Consider the following 14,526-nt stretch of genomic DNA (forward strand, 5'->3'; position numbering starts at 1 on the left):
AAATAAGGTCGTTGCTAGTTAATTTTTTATGGGAATATTAATAAATTATTGCACTGGCCGGAGGAAGCGTATCAGGATATTCACATTATCCAGTGTTGTAGACACACTTAACCACCCTCCTTAGGCAGCCTGAATGATGCTCTCAGTCAACTCTGCTGTGACAAGACAGGAGGTCTTAGCAAGTCTGGGGCCAACCATGAGAGTGGGAGGCCAACACACCTGGGGGGCAGCTGAGCCCACAAGCGTATGGTCATACTTTCATTCGACGCTTTCTCCAAGATACTCTGCCCAGCAGACAAAGACCCTTCCCTGCATTTTATCTTCATGACAACCCTGTGAGGGAGGTTAGGACGAGATGGAGCACAAGGGAGATGCAGCAAGCATTACAGTGGAACAAGAACTCGAGCCCTGGTTTTTCCAACTCGAATGAAATGAAAAAGAGTTCCTACACCTTCTCAGGCAGGAGGGATGATCAGAGAATTTGGGAGCGAGAAGAAAAAAACCCATGGCTTAACTGTAATGACTCCTTTCTCCTGCATCCTCCCTGGCGTGTCGTGGAGGTCAGCAAACTGCACTGCCACCTGGTGGAAGATGGGGAGGAGGTAATCCTCGCGGGCCTTCAGCTGCTTCTCCAGCTCCTTGTGCTCCTCTGCAGAGAGCCTCAGGGAACCTGTTAATCCCAGAATACAAGAAGTATTTGTACCGTAGAAGACAAAATCTGTAGACACCAGAAAAAGCCCCTGATCCGTGGCAGGGAGGAAGAAGTCTGTCCAGGGAAGGACCATACAGCCTAGTGGTCAGGGCATCTGCCTTGCAAGCAGAGGGTCAAAGGCTCCATCTCCCCTGGGGTCTCCGGGTGAGTCTTGGAAAGGACTCCCTGCCTGAAACCCCAAAGAATTGGTGTGGATAATGCTGTGCTTGAGAGACCGCTAGTCGGACTCTTTAGAAAGCAGCTTCCTCTGTTGTGACTTCCAGGTTCACTAAAGGAGCCTTTGCCAATCTGGCGGCCTCCAGATGTTTGGGACGGCATCTTCCTTCAAGCCCAGCCAGTAGGGCCATGGTTCTGCCATCCTGCAGCTGTGCTGGATGGGGCTGATGGAAGGCGCCAGGGTGGTGCAGTCTGCTCTAGCAAAACATGCCAAAAAGAGCACATCAAAAACATTTTGGAACCAATACGGCCTTTGAAAATGGGTAGAAACCTTATTCCATGTGAATGAGCCCAAGGCCAAGCTTTAAGGTGAAGGAGGTGGTTTGTGTGTGTGTGTGGGGGGGGGGGTAGAGAGGCAGGAAACAGCCCCACATCCCTTCTCTCTTTTCTTACCCAGCTGCTCAGCAATGCTGGCATAGGTGGCATCAATCCTCCTCATGGTCTTCAGCAGCTCCTTCCTCCGGAACTTGATCTCCACAGTGCCTTCAGCTTCTAAGATGCCCCCCCTGGAAAGCAAAGCCATCTTGCAGAAACAGAGACCAGAGGCTTACAGGAGCTGCCCAAATTGGGGCTCTTGCACTCTTTCCAGCCAGACATCCATGCGGCTTTTAAGTGCACGCTAGTGGAGATGTTCAGCCAGGCTCCATGGACGTGATCGCTTTGGATCAGAGACTGGACCCTCGGGGGGGGGGGCTCCAGATGTTAAGAACATAAGAACCCAAGAAGAGTCTGCTGGTTCAGGCCAAAGGCAGCTCATCTAGTCCAGCATCCTGTTCTCACAACCAGATGCCCAACACAGGAAACCCACAAGAGCAACCTTCCCCTCTTGCAGTTTCCAGCAACTGGCATTCAGAAGCATGACTGCTTCACACAGCACATAATTAGACTATGGAACTCCCTGCCACAGGAGGCAGTGATGGCCACCAACTTGGAAGGCTTTAAAAGAGGGCTGGACAAATTCACAGAGGAGGAGGAGAGGGCTGTCCATGGCCACTTGCCACAATGGCTATCATCTGCCTTCATGGCTGGAAGAAGCAGTGCTTCTGAATACCAGTTTCTTGAAGCCCTCCGGTGGGGGAGGGGAGGGCTCTTTCACTTGGGTGCTGCTGGCCAGTTTCTCTGGTTGGCCCCTGTGAGAACAGGATGCTGGGCTGGATGGGCCCTTGGCCTGACCCAGCAGCAGGGCTCTTCCTTCTTGTGTTCTGATGGCAAGGCTGTCTAACAGGAGAGAGCCTGTGTCACTCAGCACCCACCTGCTCTCCTTGTCTGCATACAGCTCCATGTGAAGAGGATTGATAGTTGGATCAATCACCACCCAGGAGCCCCCGCGGAGCTCGGCGTGGGGTGGGATGTAGACGAGGGCTGGCTGCTTGAATTGCCGAAGGCTGTCCACAATAAACGCCCCAAACTTCAGCACCTGGTCATACATGTCTGCAAGCAGGGCAGGAGTCAATGCCAGCTCCAGGGCCGAGGGAGCAAACAACATCACTGGGTGATTCTTTAAAATTAAACTTATTTGCTACTCTTTTAAGCAAAGCAACTTGAAATGATTGACAACAATAATTAAAGAACATTAACCAGCATAAAACAAGGCAGAGAGAAATCTAAACACATGGCTATTTTTAAAAGGCAGGATTAAAAGATCCCACCCACTGAATGAGGCCATGGGTGATTAACAGCCAAAGGCTTGTCAGAAAAGAAATGTTTCTGCCTGGTGCCTAAAGGTATATAATGAAGGTGCCAAGCAATCCTCCCTGGGAAGAGCATTTCACAAGCGGGGAGACACCACTGAAAAGGCCCCGTTCTCAGGTTGCTGCCTTCCTGTCCTCCTATGGAGGTGGCACATGAAGAAGGGCCTCAGGTGACCATGGTCAGCTCATACAAGGAGAGGTGCGTAAGTTACCTTTCATCCCACCAGAGAATCCTCTCCAGTTGGCAAAAATCAAAAGTGGAAGGCGTTCACGGTCAAAGTCTCTGATAGCCTGGGCTGTTTTAAAGGCTGAATCCGGAAACCAAACCTGTCCAGCTTGCTGGATTATCTAGGAAGGAGTGAACAGAAGAGGTTGGGGGGGCCTTCAAAACCAAAAACTTAGAAAAAAAGGAAAGCAGGTAAAATTTTCAGATCCTGCTGACAGCAGTCAGGGGGTGGAGGAGCCAATGGCTAATGGGGGGTTTCCAAAAGGTTTTTTTTTGCCAGCACAATGAATTGGCAATACCCATGTTTCAAGGGATGTGTCATAGCAGAAGAGGAGCCATGTGGTCTGCGGACTTTTTACACAAGGACTGTAGAAGTCACCAAAGCAACAAGGCAGCTTGAGAAGAACAAGACAGGTTCGTGGAAAAGATAAAATCAGCAATGGCACAGGGATGCAAATGACTCTAGCGCTCCCAACCTTCGCTTCTGATTCCGGGTTTGCTGGGTCAGCTGGTACTGCCAACTCCACTGTTCGGGTCTCCACTGCAATCACACCCACCGGGATCCCTCCCAGCCTGCAAAGAATCCAAAGGAGGGGAAAGAGCTTCATGTGGACTCCGTGCAAAACAAATGAAAAACTATTCAAAGACTCCGGCAGCATTTCAATGATCATAAGGACTAGGAATCCTATTTATGCAAAAGGAAGAAAGCAGAGATTTTCATTCTGACGAATTCTGCAGCAGCCATTAAATGGCCTGGGTGCTGTGACAAGGGCAGGAGTGTAGCCCACCCCGGGAACTGATCAGGCAGCCATTGGGGGCACATTTAAGAATGTGCCAGCCCCCTCCTCTCCCCAACTGCCTCTAGTGAGAGGGAAGATTGGGCCAGTACCTGGCTCTGCCAACCACCACCGTCTGGGCCCAGGGCTGCATTATCTCCATGAAAGAGCCGTGGTCAAAGAAGCCGCTTTGCCAGGATCCCTTCACAGCTGCACAATAAAGGAACGAGGGAAAGAGACACTGAGAAAAGTCTGACTGTGACCTTCCAAAGCCACAACCTCTTCATATATGCTGCACTCATTATATGCAAAGCTGGGGAAATGTCGTAACAACAGGGAACGAGGGAGAAGAGAAGACACCTCGTAAATGCAGTCCCAGGCCCAAAGAGCCTCGACTGCCACATTGAGCTGCAGTTAGTGCAGCAGCAGGACAGCTGACAGGCAGAGGGCTCACCCACTTACAACACCTTATGCTCCAAGATGTGCACCAGCCATTGATTCGCTGCCAGGTGTTACTACTATTACTACAGTACTATTAGTAGTACACAGAGCCCTTAACAACTTGGGACCAGTGTAGCCTGTGAGGAGAAGGCAGGCAATAGACAGGTGTCGGGCAGATTGCTTATGCAGCTTGTCTCCATTTTCAGCTTTTTTTCCTTTTTAAAGAACTTTCACAGTGGAGTTTATGATCTTTTGCTTTCCCTTGCATTTTTACTCCACATATTTGACCCACATCTTATAATTATGCGATTCACAATGCTTTGAGTTTTATACTGTATTTTGGGCTGTCAGATCCTGAGAGCACAGGGCCCAATTCTGAGACCTTGGGGCAGCTTCTGGTGATATCATTGGGGACTGCAGCCCAGTGAGGCCCTTAGGCATGACACATTAAGCATTAACCATAGTCAACAAGAGCATGTCGTCCAAATAAAAAACATGAAGTCTACAAATGAGCAAATACACCACTGGATGGAAATTCCTCCCAACACGGAGTGCTCATGCAGCTTTTTGTTTGTCCTGCCTTTTTCCCTGGGAAAACCTGGTTTTTACCACTGAAACGGAGCAAATATCAATGGGGTTTGCAATGGACTGACATGTGCTCTGATTGAGTCGTGAAGGGAAGGTTTGCCTGGGGTAAGCAGCAGGTCAAATGGAAAACCGCTCAGAGCTGGGGTTTTTAGGCAGGGGACAAGCAGAACTATGGGTGAGCCTTGAGCCTTGGAGATGGAGGTTAATTGGGAGAGGGGAAGGGGGCAGATGCAATAACCTGCAGCCAGCTCCTGCCAGGCTGAAGCTCGTAAGCTTCAAGCATAGCCTATTATTATTAGTAATGACAACAACAACAATGGCAACCTCCCTCTGTCACCTGGAGAAGGCCAGGCAAACCTAGAGACTTCAAGTCAGTCCTGGAAGTCTGGCAACCAAATTGTAGATTTGCCTTGATGACACTGATCAGGAGGCAATGTCAATGAAGAAAATTCCAGGTCAGAAACAATTCCCTTGCTAGTACCTTTGCAGCCCCTCCCATTTCTGTTCAATACCTCCGAAAGCATTGCAGAATTCTTGCAGCTGGGTTGGTGCCTGTACTTACTGGGATGAGGTCTCCCTGCCAGCATCCACCGGGGATCATAAGGGGCTTTGGAAGGGACAAAGTCAATTTCTCTGTCAATGGGGTCTCTTGTGGTGGTGATAGGCAAAGGGCTACGATTGTCCTACAAGAAGAAACTTCTCTTAAATGAGCTTTAAACAAAACGAGAGCCCTGAGAAGATGATCGAGAAAGGAAGAAATTAGGGCTGCTTAGCTCTGAGAATGTGAAGAGCATCTTATAGAATCAAAGCCTCATAGAGCTGGAAGGGACCCTCTTTCTCCCTCAAAGGGGATGGCAAAGGAGGCCTTGGGGAGTCCCATCTGTGCCCACGGAGAGCGTGGTCAGCAATATCCCATGGCCCCAGTGAATGCCCTTCCTGGAATCATAGGGTCGCATCCTCAACCCGTCAATTAAACCTACATAAATCTGCCCTCCTGTTTATCAGAGAAGCAGGACAGAGAATTCCAAGATGGTGGCCATCAACTACAGTCATACCTTGGAAGTCAAATGGAATCCGTTCCGGAAGTCCATTTGACTTCCAAAATATTTGGAAACCAAACCTGCAGCCAATCAGAACCTGCAGAACCCATGTCAGACGTCTGGGTTCCAAAGAATGTTCGCAAACCGGAACACTCATTTCCAGGTTTGCGGCATTCAGGAGCCAAAATGTTTGACTCACAAGGTGTTTGACTTCCGAGGTATGACTGTACTGGATTTTTATTTATTTATTGGTAATTCCCTTTTTAATTTTTTTTAAAATCATCATTACTTTTTATTTTAAGATAGGGGGGAACCTTTTCAGTCAATTAAGATACTTGATTGTAAGAATTTATTTATGGATAGGTTTTGTTTTCACAAGGAAGAAAACAAGAACATGACAATAATAAATGAATGAAACAAACATTGCACCCCTACTGGATAAATGTTAATTATGAGGCGGGATGACTAGAGAGGAATTGTGAGGATCGTTAAAGCTCTGTCGCCCTCAGCCTACCTTTGGCATAAATGTGAGCCACTGCAGAATAGTGTAGACGCCTTCAAAATCGTCTGGAACTGTTAGGTGGGAAACGCCATTATTGTGCATGATCTGCACTCCTCCAAGCTGGTTGTTTGAAGTGTACACTTCACGGCCCAAGACCTGGTCCAAAAACACAACCCCAATCCAAGAAGAACATAAGAAGAATCCTACCGGATCAGGCCTATGGTGACCCATTTGCTCCAGCCTCCTGCTCTCACAGGGGCCAACCAGATGCCTGTGAGAAGCCAGCAAGCAGGACCTGAGCACAGGAGCTGTCCCTCCCCGCCAGCCCCACTTGCCAGCAACTGGCTTTCTCCAGGGGGAGCAGCAGGAGAACAGGAAGTGTGGAGGAGCCCCATGTATCATGAGAGAGAGAGAGAGAGGAGGACTTTTCTCTCTTCACTTTCCCTAGGCCAGGCATAATTCTGTAAACGTCCATTGTGTCGCCTCTCACTCATCTTCTCTCTAAACTAAAAGGTCCCAAATGCTGCAACATGTGTAGGACTGTGATGCAAATCACTTAGGGAGATGCATTGACTTTCTTTTTGCATCCCCAAAATATTTCATGCGCAGAGAGAGAAATCCTTCCATCCTTTCCCACACTCCAGCTGCATGCAGCTGAGATGGCCTGGGAGCGGGTGGCTCTTTGGCAAACTGAGAGCCATTCATCTGAGAAGATGAAGAGAGCTCCAGCTCTTTAGTGCTGCATGAGAACAAGCAAAAGGAAATGGAGTGCCAAGAAGGATCTGTGCAAAGGGACATGGAGGAAGCTTAGAGCCTGCTCACTACCTTATTCAGAGCTCCAGCTCCGGTCAGAATGATGTGGGAATTGTCCACCTGGATCACCCGCTGGCCCAGCCTCACCAGGTAAGCCCCGATTCCGATGGCACGGCAGGTCACCTGCAGGAGACAGAAAGAGCCCAGGGCTACTTTGAGTCCCAGTCTGGGGAAAAGCAGGATATACATACATACATACATACATACATACATACATACATACATACATACATACCATGCTGATGGTGACAATTTCATCATAGGCAAGAGAAGACTCCCCAGCGATGGTGCCTGATGCTCTTAAGTTCTCCACACCAAAGCCTTCTTCTTTGCCAATGATATCGGTGATGATGTACCTGCAGGAGGCCAAGGCAGCTGAAAGATGGAGCCAGGCAGGGCAGGACACCAAGAGTTCCTCCCTCCCAGGAACGAGGCAAAGCACTGGTCCATCTAGCCTGGCACTTGGCTGCCTTTCCATGACTGGTAGATGCTCTCTGGCATTGCAGACACGGTTGCTGTTTCCCCCTGGTCTTACCTGGAGATACCCTTGGGGATTGAACATGGGACCTTCTGCAGGCAAGCCAAGACAGGGGGACATCATTCACTCACCTTGACTCACCGGCTTCCTCCACGTGCTCACAGTGAACAGAGTTTGTGGAGCTGATTCTGGTGTACTCCTGCGGGGTCAGGTACAGATACTTGAAGCCCTTTGGAAAAAGATGGCGGAGCAACATCAGTTGGGGAAACTGGGGGCACCACTTTGAAATCTCATGCTCAGGCAACAGATGAGCCAGAGCACAAACCAGGTGAAAAACGAGGCCACTGTGCCAGATGCCCTTACAGAAAGCAAAGCACCAGTTGAGAGCAGATAACTATTTGCATCTTAATGCTTTGGCAGACCTCCCTACTTTAAAAGATGGGCTGCAGCCGGTTATAGCACTGGTTGGTCTTTAGCTCTGTCCTGAAGCTGTGTGGGTACTGCGGACTAGATCGGACCGAATTTTTATGGCTCTAGCACAGAACCTGTCTACCTTTGCTGTCACATTAGCGTTAGCATCTGAGAGAAGCCATTCTATATCGAAATTGTCTGAGCGTCCAAGTAGCTCAGCCAGCATCGAATGGATGAACGCGCCTCGTATCTCCTCGTAGAAGCAGCATCGCAAGAGTATGTGGCCAGTAGTTTCCACCTCTCCAGATCCGCACAGGCAGTATCTCTTGCACAATGGGGTCCGTTTATACTTCCCTTGGAGAACTGCTGAAGGCATTATGTGATTGCGGGCTAGAGTAAATGCTCTTCTATGGGAGGGTATTTCTAGTTGGAATAAATATCTGGCTGGACAGGACAGGTATCTCCGTTCCTCCTGAATTAGAAAGTGAGGTACTTTACTCAGATCCTTTTGTCTTTCTATGTCTGTTAACCTCTGTTTAACAGTGATCTTTGCTGAGTTAAAGTCACGTGACATGAGGCTAGATGGATGGAGGCCTATACTTGTCAACTTCTTTACTATGGCCTTGCTCCAAAGGGATTGATAGTTATCTTTTAATAGCAGCGAGGTTAGGCCCTGTGGGTTCAGATTAAGTTTCAGCCAGAGGTTACACGCCTGCATCCATACTCTGGCCTCCACACAAATCATGCCTGTTTCTAACCGTATGGCTGCGTTTGACACACGGGGGGGGGGGGCGCATTTGTAAAGCTGCTCTGAGGAATTTTGACTGGACTCTTTCGAATACAATCAGATTTGATGGCAGAATGTTAAGGTTGGCTCCAAAAAGTAACTGTGCCATCACTTTAGCCGCAAACAGTTTAAGAGCCGCAGGAATGTACTGTGCCCCCTTTGATCTGAAAAGCTCAGAATGGCTGTGGAGGATTTGTGGGCTGTTATTGCTGACTGTATTATGTGGGGTTTCTTTAACCCTTTATCATGGAAGACAATGCCTAGGTATTTTAGGCAGTGAACCTGTTCAATATGTATTAGGAAGGAAATTTATTATTGCATAAGCTTTTTTTTTCTTTTTTCTTTTGCAGACTCGAACCCACGATGTCAGCTGAACATCCAATGAAGTGGATGCCATGATAAATCTGTTAGGCTTTAAGGTGCCTTTCTTGCAAGAGACTAACATGGCTGTCCCTCTGGAAGTCTCGTGGATTAAGGGCATGATCCTGGGGAGCTGTAGCAGTGCCTGAGGCAGAGCATATCGAGGCTCGAAGCCATCAATGGCCTCCTCCTCCTCCATGCATTTGTCCAACCTCCTTTAAAGTCATCCAAGTGGGTGGCCCTCATTGCCTCCTGTGCAAAAGAATTCCATCATTTAACACTGTGCTGCATTAAAAAGGACTGGCTTCCGCTTCCAATGGTTGCTTTCTGCAAGGTGGAGATGGGATTGCAGCCCAGAGGAGAGGCTGCTGCCCCTTGAGGAGGAGACCCTCACACAGGGCTCTGCGCACACTCAGGGAAGCTCCAGGAGACACGTGGATCTCACTGAGAATTGTACCTGTCCGCAACTCCCCCGCACAAAATGTCTTGGGGTTCTACCCTAGAGAAACTCTCTTTTGGGGTGGGGATCTGCCAGGAAGCCACATACCTTGTATGGATCTGCAGGGTCCACCCAGCCCACCTGGAACTTGTGCTTGATCTCGTCAGCAAACCCAATGCGGGCCCCACTGTTGGCTGCAATGTAGACCCTGGGGATGCCTTCGCTGCGCGCCAGCTCTGAAGCACGCAGGAAGAGGAGGTCTTCCTCCGGCCCAAACGACCCCATCTTGTAGGTGATGTCATTGCTAATGACCACAATGTCACGGCCTCGGGGGTACTCAGGAGTCTTCATCTTCATCTTGAAGGCCACCATCCCAATCTGGAAGGATATTGAGGAAGAAGGAGAGGTGAAGAAATTACCACCTGTATGTTCTGGAGGTTTTGTCCACAAAGCTGACATTGATTGCTTTCAAAGAATAGCAAGTGTTATGGTTATGGTTAAGTGAACATTTGTCTGAGAGCATTATCCAGTTTCCCCATCTCTCCCCGGTGGGCCTCCTATTGCTCTTGAGGGTTTAGCAACAGCCCCACCTCAGCAGCGGAAATACTGGATCTAGAGAGCCTGGAGCCAGCTCCTCCGCCTGCCAGGCCTTTGCCATAAGAACATCCACCTAGTCCAGCCTCCTGCTCTCACAGGGGCCAATGAGGCGGCCCAAAGGGAAACCCTGACAAGCAGGACCTGAGCACCAGAGCTCTCTTCCCTCCTGCGGTTTCCAGCAACTGGGATTCAGAGGCATTGCTGCCTCCGACCTTGGAGTCAGATAGTAGCCCTTGTGGCTAGTAGGCCTTGGTAGCCCCCTCCCCCAGTGCCTTTCTAAAGCCATCCAAGTTGGTGGCCATCACTGCCTCTGGTGGGAGTCTGCTCCATAGCTTCCCTCACGCTGCCCTCTCACTCACTCGCATTTTCTCTATACCTTTGCTCACACGGGAATTGCTCCAACCAATCATATTGGTTGTCCTTTTCTGAACCTTTTCCAACTCTACATTATTCTCTTTGATCAGAACTGCACACAGCATTCCAAATGCGCTTGCGCCACCCATTGTTGTAGTGGTAACAGGGTCAGACTAGGGTTCAAATCCCCACTCAGGGTGACCTTGGGCCAGTCTCTGTCTCTCAACCCAACCTACCTCATAGGGCTGTTGTGGGGATAAAATGAGGGAAAGAACCAGGTTTGTCACCTTGAGCTCCTTGGAGGAAAAGGTGGAATATAAAAGTAATCAATCAATCCAATGGCATTATGATGTTGGCAGTTTTCAGTTCCTTTCCTAGCGTGGGATTTGCCTTTTCCATGGCTGCCCTACCTCATTTCCTCCAGGCAGCCTGTTCATCTGTACCAGCTGCCCCTGAGAATCCAGCACTAATTCCGTGTAGGTCAGGACATCTGCAGGGTCTGCTTCCGTGGAACCCCACAACTTGAACAGAGCCTGAGGAGGAACCAACATGAGAGCCGCTTTTGAAAACAAGGAGCCACGGGCAAAACAACAGAGTGCCACTCTTTCTTACTCTAGAAGATCCAGTGTGTCAAGGATTCCTGGCTCAGCTTCTGCAGTGAGGTGAGAATCCAGTGGCTCTCCAGCTCTGACTCGCCTTCCCAGCCAGGAGGACCAAGGGAGAAGGGAGAAGCCGTCTGGAAGCCTGGAGGGCGACAGACTCCCCACTGCTGCTCTAAGGGCTGCAGTTAGACCAAAGCAGCGCTGCCCTCCCCCCCCCCCATGTACTCCAGCAGTTGTGTCTCACTATCAGTTCTGGAGGAACAGGGACTAGAGAGTTTTAAAAAATAAGTAATGTAAACCTCAAACACCTTTCTGACCAGAGCTAACTGTGGGATGGGGGCTGTGTGTGCAGCAGTGTGCTTTGTGAAGCCTCTGGGCTGAATTGGAGCCTGCTCTTCTCACTTACAAAGCATTTCCCTGATTCAACAGAAGGAGGTGTGGGGGCCTCCTCCTCAGCTCACCTGCCGGAACATCTCAAGGAAGTCGTAGACGTAGGTGGTGCCGAGCGACTGGGCCTGAAAGCGCTTGGATTGGAGCAGGTCTTTGGTGACGTATGGAGTGTTGATGAGCATTCCGTGCAGAGGCCCCTGCTTGTCTCCATAGGAGTGGAACATGATCTAGTCCAGGAGGCAAAGCACAGCGTCAGGCCGCCTCCTCCTTACTCTTCCCCGCGGACTTGTGAAATGAAAGCTGTTCCAAACCTGGCAATAGAGTTTGTGAGGGGCAGAACTCGGCCACATACATTTAAAGCGCTATGATGCCACTTTAAACACTCCTGGCTGTCAGGAGATCCCCCATTCTCTCCACAGAGCCACAATTTCCCAGAGTTCTCTGGGAAGAGGGATTGACTGTTAAACCACTCTGCAAATGGTAGCTCTTTGAGGGGAACAGGACTCTCCTAACAACTCTCAGCACCCTTAACAAATCACAGTTCCCAGAATTCTTTGGAGGAAGCCATGTCTGTTTAAAGGGGTATCGTAGCACTTTAAAGGTATGCTACGGAGGTGGCCCTTGTGTTCTGATTTCTGAAATTTCCATTTTTTAACTAACCTACAACTCAAACAGGAAACAGCTGGGGGATAGAAAAGGGAGCACTGACCACATACCTGTTCACCCCTCTGCATTTCATTCCCTCCCCAAGGTTACTTTTCTTAATGAGGCAACATTTCATTCAGGTAAAGAAAAGGCTGTGAAGGCCAATGGTGAAATGCCGAGAGGCACTTGGAGGAGACAGAAGACGGGGCCCAGCAAGGATAGCAAGAGAGCAGAGGCTCCTCTATCCTCTCACATTCCTTTCCAACATCTGCAAGCACAAATTCTTTGGGGGCTGCAAGAGACATCACCAAAGGTAGCCAGTGTCTACAAGGCACGGTAGGCGCACCTGTGGCCATTCAGGTGGTGCTGGGCAATGGCTCCCGCTCACCCTGACTATTGCTTGTACAAGGCAAGATGGGTGTTAAGTCCAACAACCTCCGGAGAGCCACCAATGTCCTCCATCCCTGGCCTACTCTGAAGAGCAGCAGTTCTCCAGGGGTTCCATCAGGTGCCCAGAGACACTGGGGATTGAACCAGGAGCCCTTGGCATGCAAAGCAGCTGCTCTGCCACTCAGCTAACAGAGCAACGGAGGGAGATATCCCACTTTATGCTATGTGGTCATGATTGGTGCAGAGAACAAAAATGCAAGAACAAAGGAGTAGCATACACAAACATTCCATCATCTCCGGCACATGCAAGAAACCTACATTTCCCGTGCTGGGGTCGTTGACCTCCTTGTAGAGGCTGATATCCAGGTAGTAGCCCGACTCATCTGTGAGAAAGAGGCGGATGGGGATGGCCTGGGCAGTTGGCGTCAGGCGGATGTTGATCTTCACTTCAGCTTGCAGGACCCGGAGTTTCCACAGACGGCTCCCATAGCGCATCACCATGGAGCGCACCGATTCCTCAATCTGGGGGTGCCACCAACATAATCATACTGATAATATTCTTTTAAGAATGTTAAGAATGCAGGGAGAGCCTGCTGGATCAGGCCCATGGCCCATCTGGTCGAGCATCCTGCTCTCACAGGGGCCAGCCAGATGCCCCAATGGGAAAGCAGCAAGCAGGATCCAAGCACAAGAGCAACACTCTCCTCTCCTGCAGTTTCCAGCAACTGGCATTCAAAAACATTGCAGATTAGAAAACACAGTGGAACTTCGGTTCCCGAATGCCTCCGTTGTTGTATGTTTTGATTCTTGAATGGCGAAGACGCAGAAGTAAATGCTTCCATTTTCGAAGATTTTTTGGAACCTGAACGCGCGACACGCTTTCCGCTGAGTGCAAGAAGCTCTTGCAACCAATGGGAAGCTGTGCCTCGGTTTTTGAACGTTTTGGAAGCTGAACGAGCTTCCAGAATGGATTTTCTTCAAGAACCGAGGTACCACAGTACTTTAACTAATAACACACAAGCACAAAGGTGTGTCGGGAGACTGCTGCTGCTGCTGTGCTTGTGGGCTTCCCGGAAGAGGCGTCTGCTTGGCCGCTGTGAGCAGCAGGTGCTGGATGAGATGAGCCCCCTTTGGCCTGTCCCAACTGCAAGAGCCCTTCTTAGGCGTTTACCAGAAAGGGAAGCATGCAAGGCTCAGACCTTGGAGGGGTCCATGACGACGGTGGGGACAAAGTTGAGGAAGATGTGGTTGCAGTCGGTGCGGACACTTGTGTTGCTGAAGGCCACTTCCAGCTCATCCATGGCCTCCAGGAGCAGCCGCTCGCCCTCGTTCTGCAAGTATTCAAATGAGGCTTCCTGTCCCAGAGAGAAGGTAGAAGAAGCGCCGCATCAGAGAGAAAGTGCAGACCCTCAAAGCAGAAAAGAAGAAGCTTCGCAGCGCTATAAGGAGCCTGACGGGAGCCTGGTTGAAATGCCTGCTTTGGGGCTGAGCTGTCCTCAGCAGCAGCTTCGCTCCTGGCCCCCCTTCCACTTCTTGCACACCCCCACCCCCACTGCCAGCTTCCCTTGGCTCAGCCCTGAGGCTTACCTTGGTGATCAGGTCCGAGTGTCTGACAATGGCACGGACAAAAAACCTGTAGTCTGTGACTTCAGTGCCTTCCTCCACCTTGGCAGCACCCAGGTAAAGGTGCATCTTGTGGTTGGCGCAAGGCACTGCTGTCAAGTCAAAGTTGCGCATGCGGTTCAGCTCCAGCTGGAAGGCCAACGCCGGCTCCAAGTGGCGGTAGATGCGGTCTTCAGCAAACTGCCAGGGAAGTGGGACAAGTACCTGTTGGTCTTGGCAGTGCGCAAGCTAAGCCAACTTCCACATACAAAACCACCCGGGCAACTCACCTTATCTCGTGCCCGGAATGTGAAGAACTTGGGAAATTCCCTCTGCAATGGAAAGCAAAAGTCATAAACAAGGAGAAGGAGAAGCCCCGTCCCCCCACTACAAAGAACTGGGCTCCTTCGGGAAGAAAAGTGGGATATAAGAACAACCGATAGCAACATTCCTTTAGTGCCTTGTC

At 50.0% G+C, this 14,526-nt stretch overlaps 1 protein-coding gene across 9 annotated transcripts in view; it reads right to left on the reverse strand.

Moving 5' to 3' along the window:
* ACACB (acetyl-CoA carboxylase beta) overlaps nucleotides 1-14,526 on the reverse strand; it is a 64,346-nt gene that overhangs the window by 1,640 nt on the left and 48,180 nt on the right. For 6 of the 9 annotated variants that reach the window (XM_033170374.1, XM_033170372.1, XM_033170375.1 and 3 more), the window contains 18 exons: nucleotides 14,351-14,392; nucleotides 14,046-14,261; nucleotides 13,658-13,813; nucleotides 12,777-12,980; nucleotides 11,495-11,650; nucleotides 10,842-10,964; nucleotides 9,589-9,858; nucleotides 7,615-7,712; nucleotides 7,241-7,361; nucleotides 7,018-7,128; nucleotides 6,205-6,348; nucleotides 5,213-5,333; nucleotides 3,735-3,831; nucleotides 3,322-3,418; nucleotides 2,832-2,967; nucleotides 2,182-2,359; nucleotides 1,322-1,434; nucleotides 516-670 (listed from right to left, as the gene is read on the reverse strand). In XM_033170374.1, the coding sequence (XP_033026265.1) occupies nucleotides 516-670; nucleotides 1,322-1,434; nucleotides 2,182-2,359; nucleotides 2,832-2,967; nucleotides 3,322-3,418; nucleotides 3,735-3,831; nucleotides 5,213-5,333; nucleotides 6,205-6,348; nucleotides 7,018-7,128; nucleotides 7,241-7,361; nucleotides 7,615-7,712; nucleotides 9,589-9,858; nucleotides 10,842-10,964; nucleotides 11,495-11,650; nucleotides 12,777-12,980; nucleotides 13,658-13,813; nucleotides 14,046-14,261; nucleotides 14,351-14,392 (2,538 nt within the window). Of the gene's footprint in view, nucleotides 1-515; nucleotides 671-1,321; nucleotides 1,435-2,181; nucleotides 2,360-2,831; nucleotides 2,968-3,321; nucleotides 3,419-3,734; nucleotides 3,832-5,212; nucleotides 5,382-6,204; nucleotides 6,349-7,017; nucleotides 7,129-7,240; nucleotides 7,362-7,614; nucleotides 7,713-9,588; nucleotides 9,859-10,841; nucleotides 10,965-11,494; nucleotides 11,651-12,776; nucleotides 12,981-13,657; nucleotides 13,814-14,045; nucleotides 14,262-14,350; nucleotides 14,393-14,526 lie in introns of those variants that run through there. The other 3 variants (XR_004427882.1, XR_004427883.1, XM_033170377.1) reach the window with 3 other exon arrangements.

The sequence above is a fragment of the Lacerta agilis genome, chromosome 14 (genome assembly GCF_009819535.1).
Source record: "Lacerta agilis isolate rLacAgi1 chromosome 14, rLacAgi1.pri, whole genome shotgun sequence".
NCBI lineage: Eukaryota > Metazoa > Chordata > Lepidosauria > Squamata > Lacertidae > Lacerta > Lacerta agilis.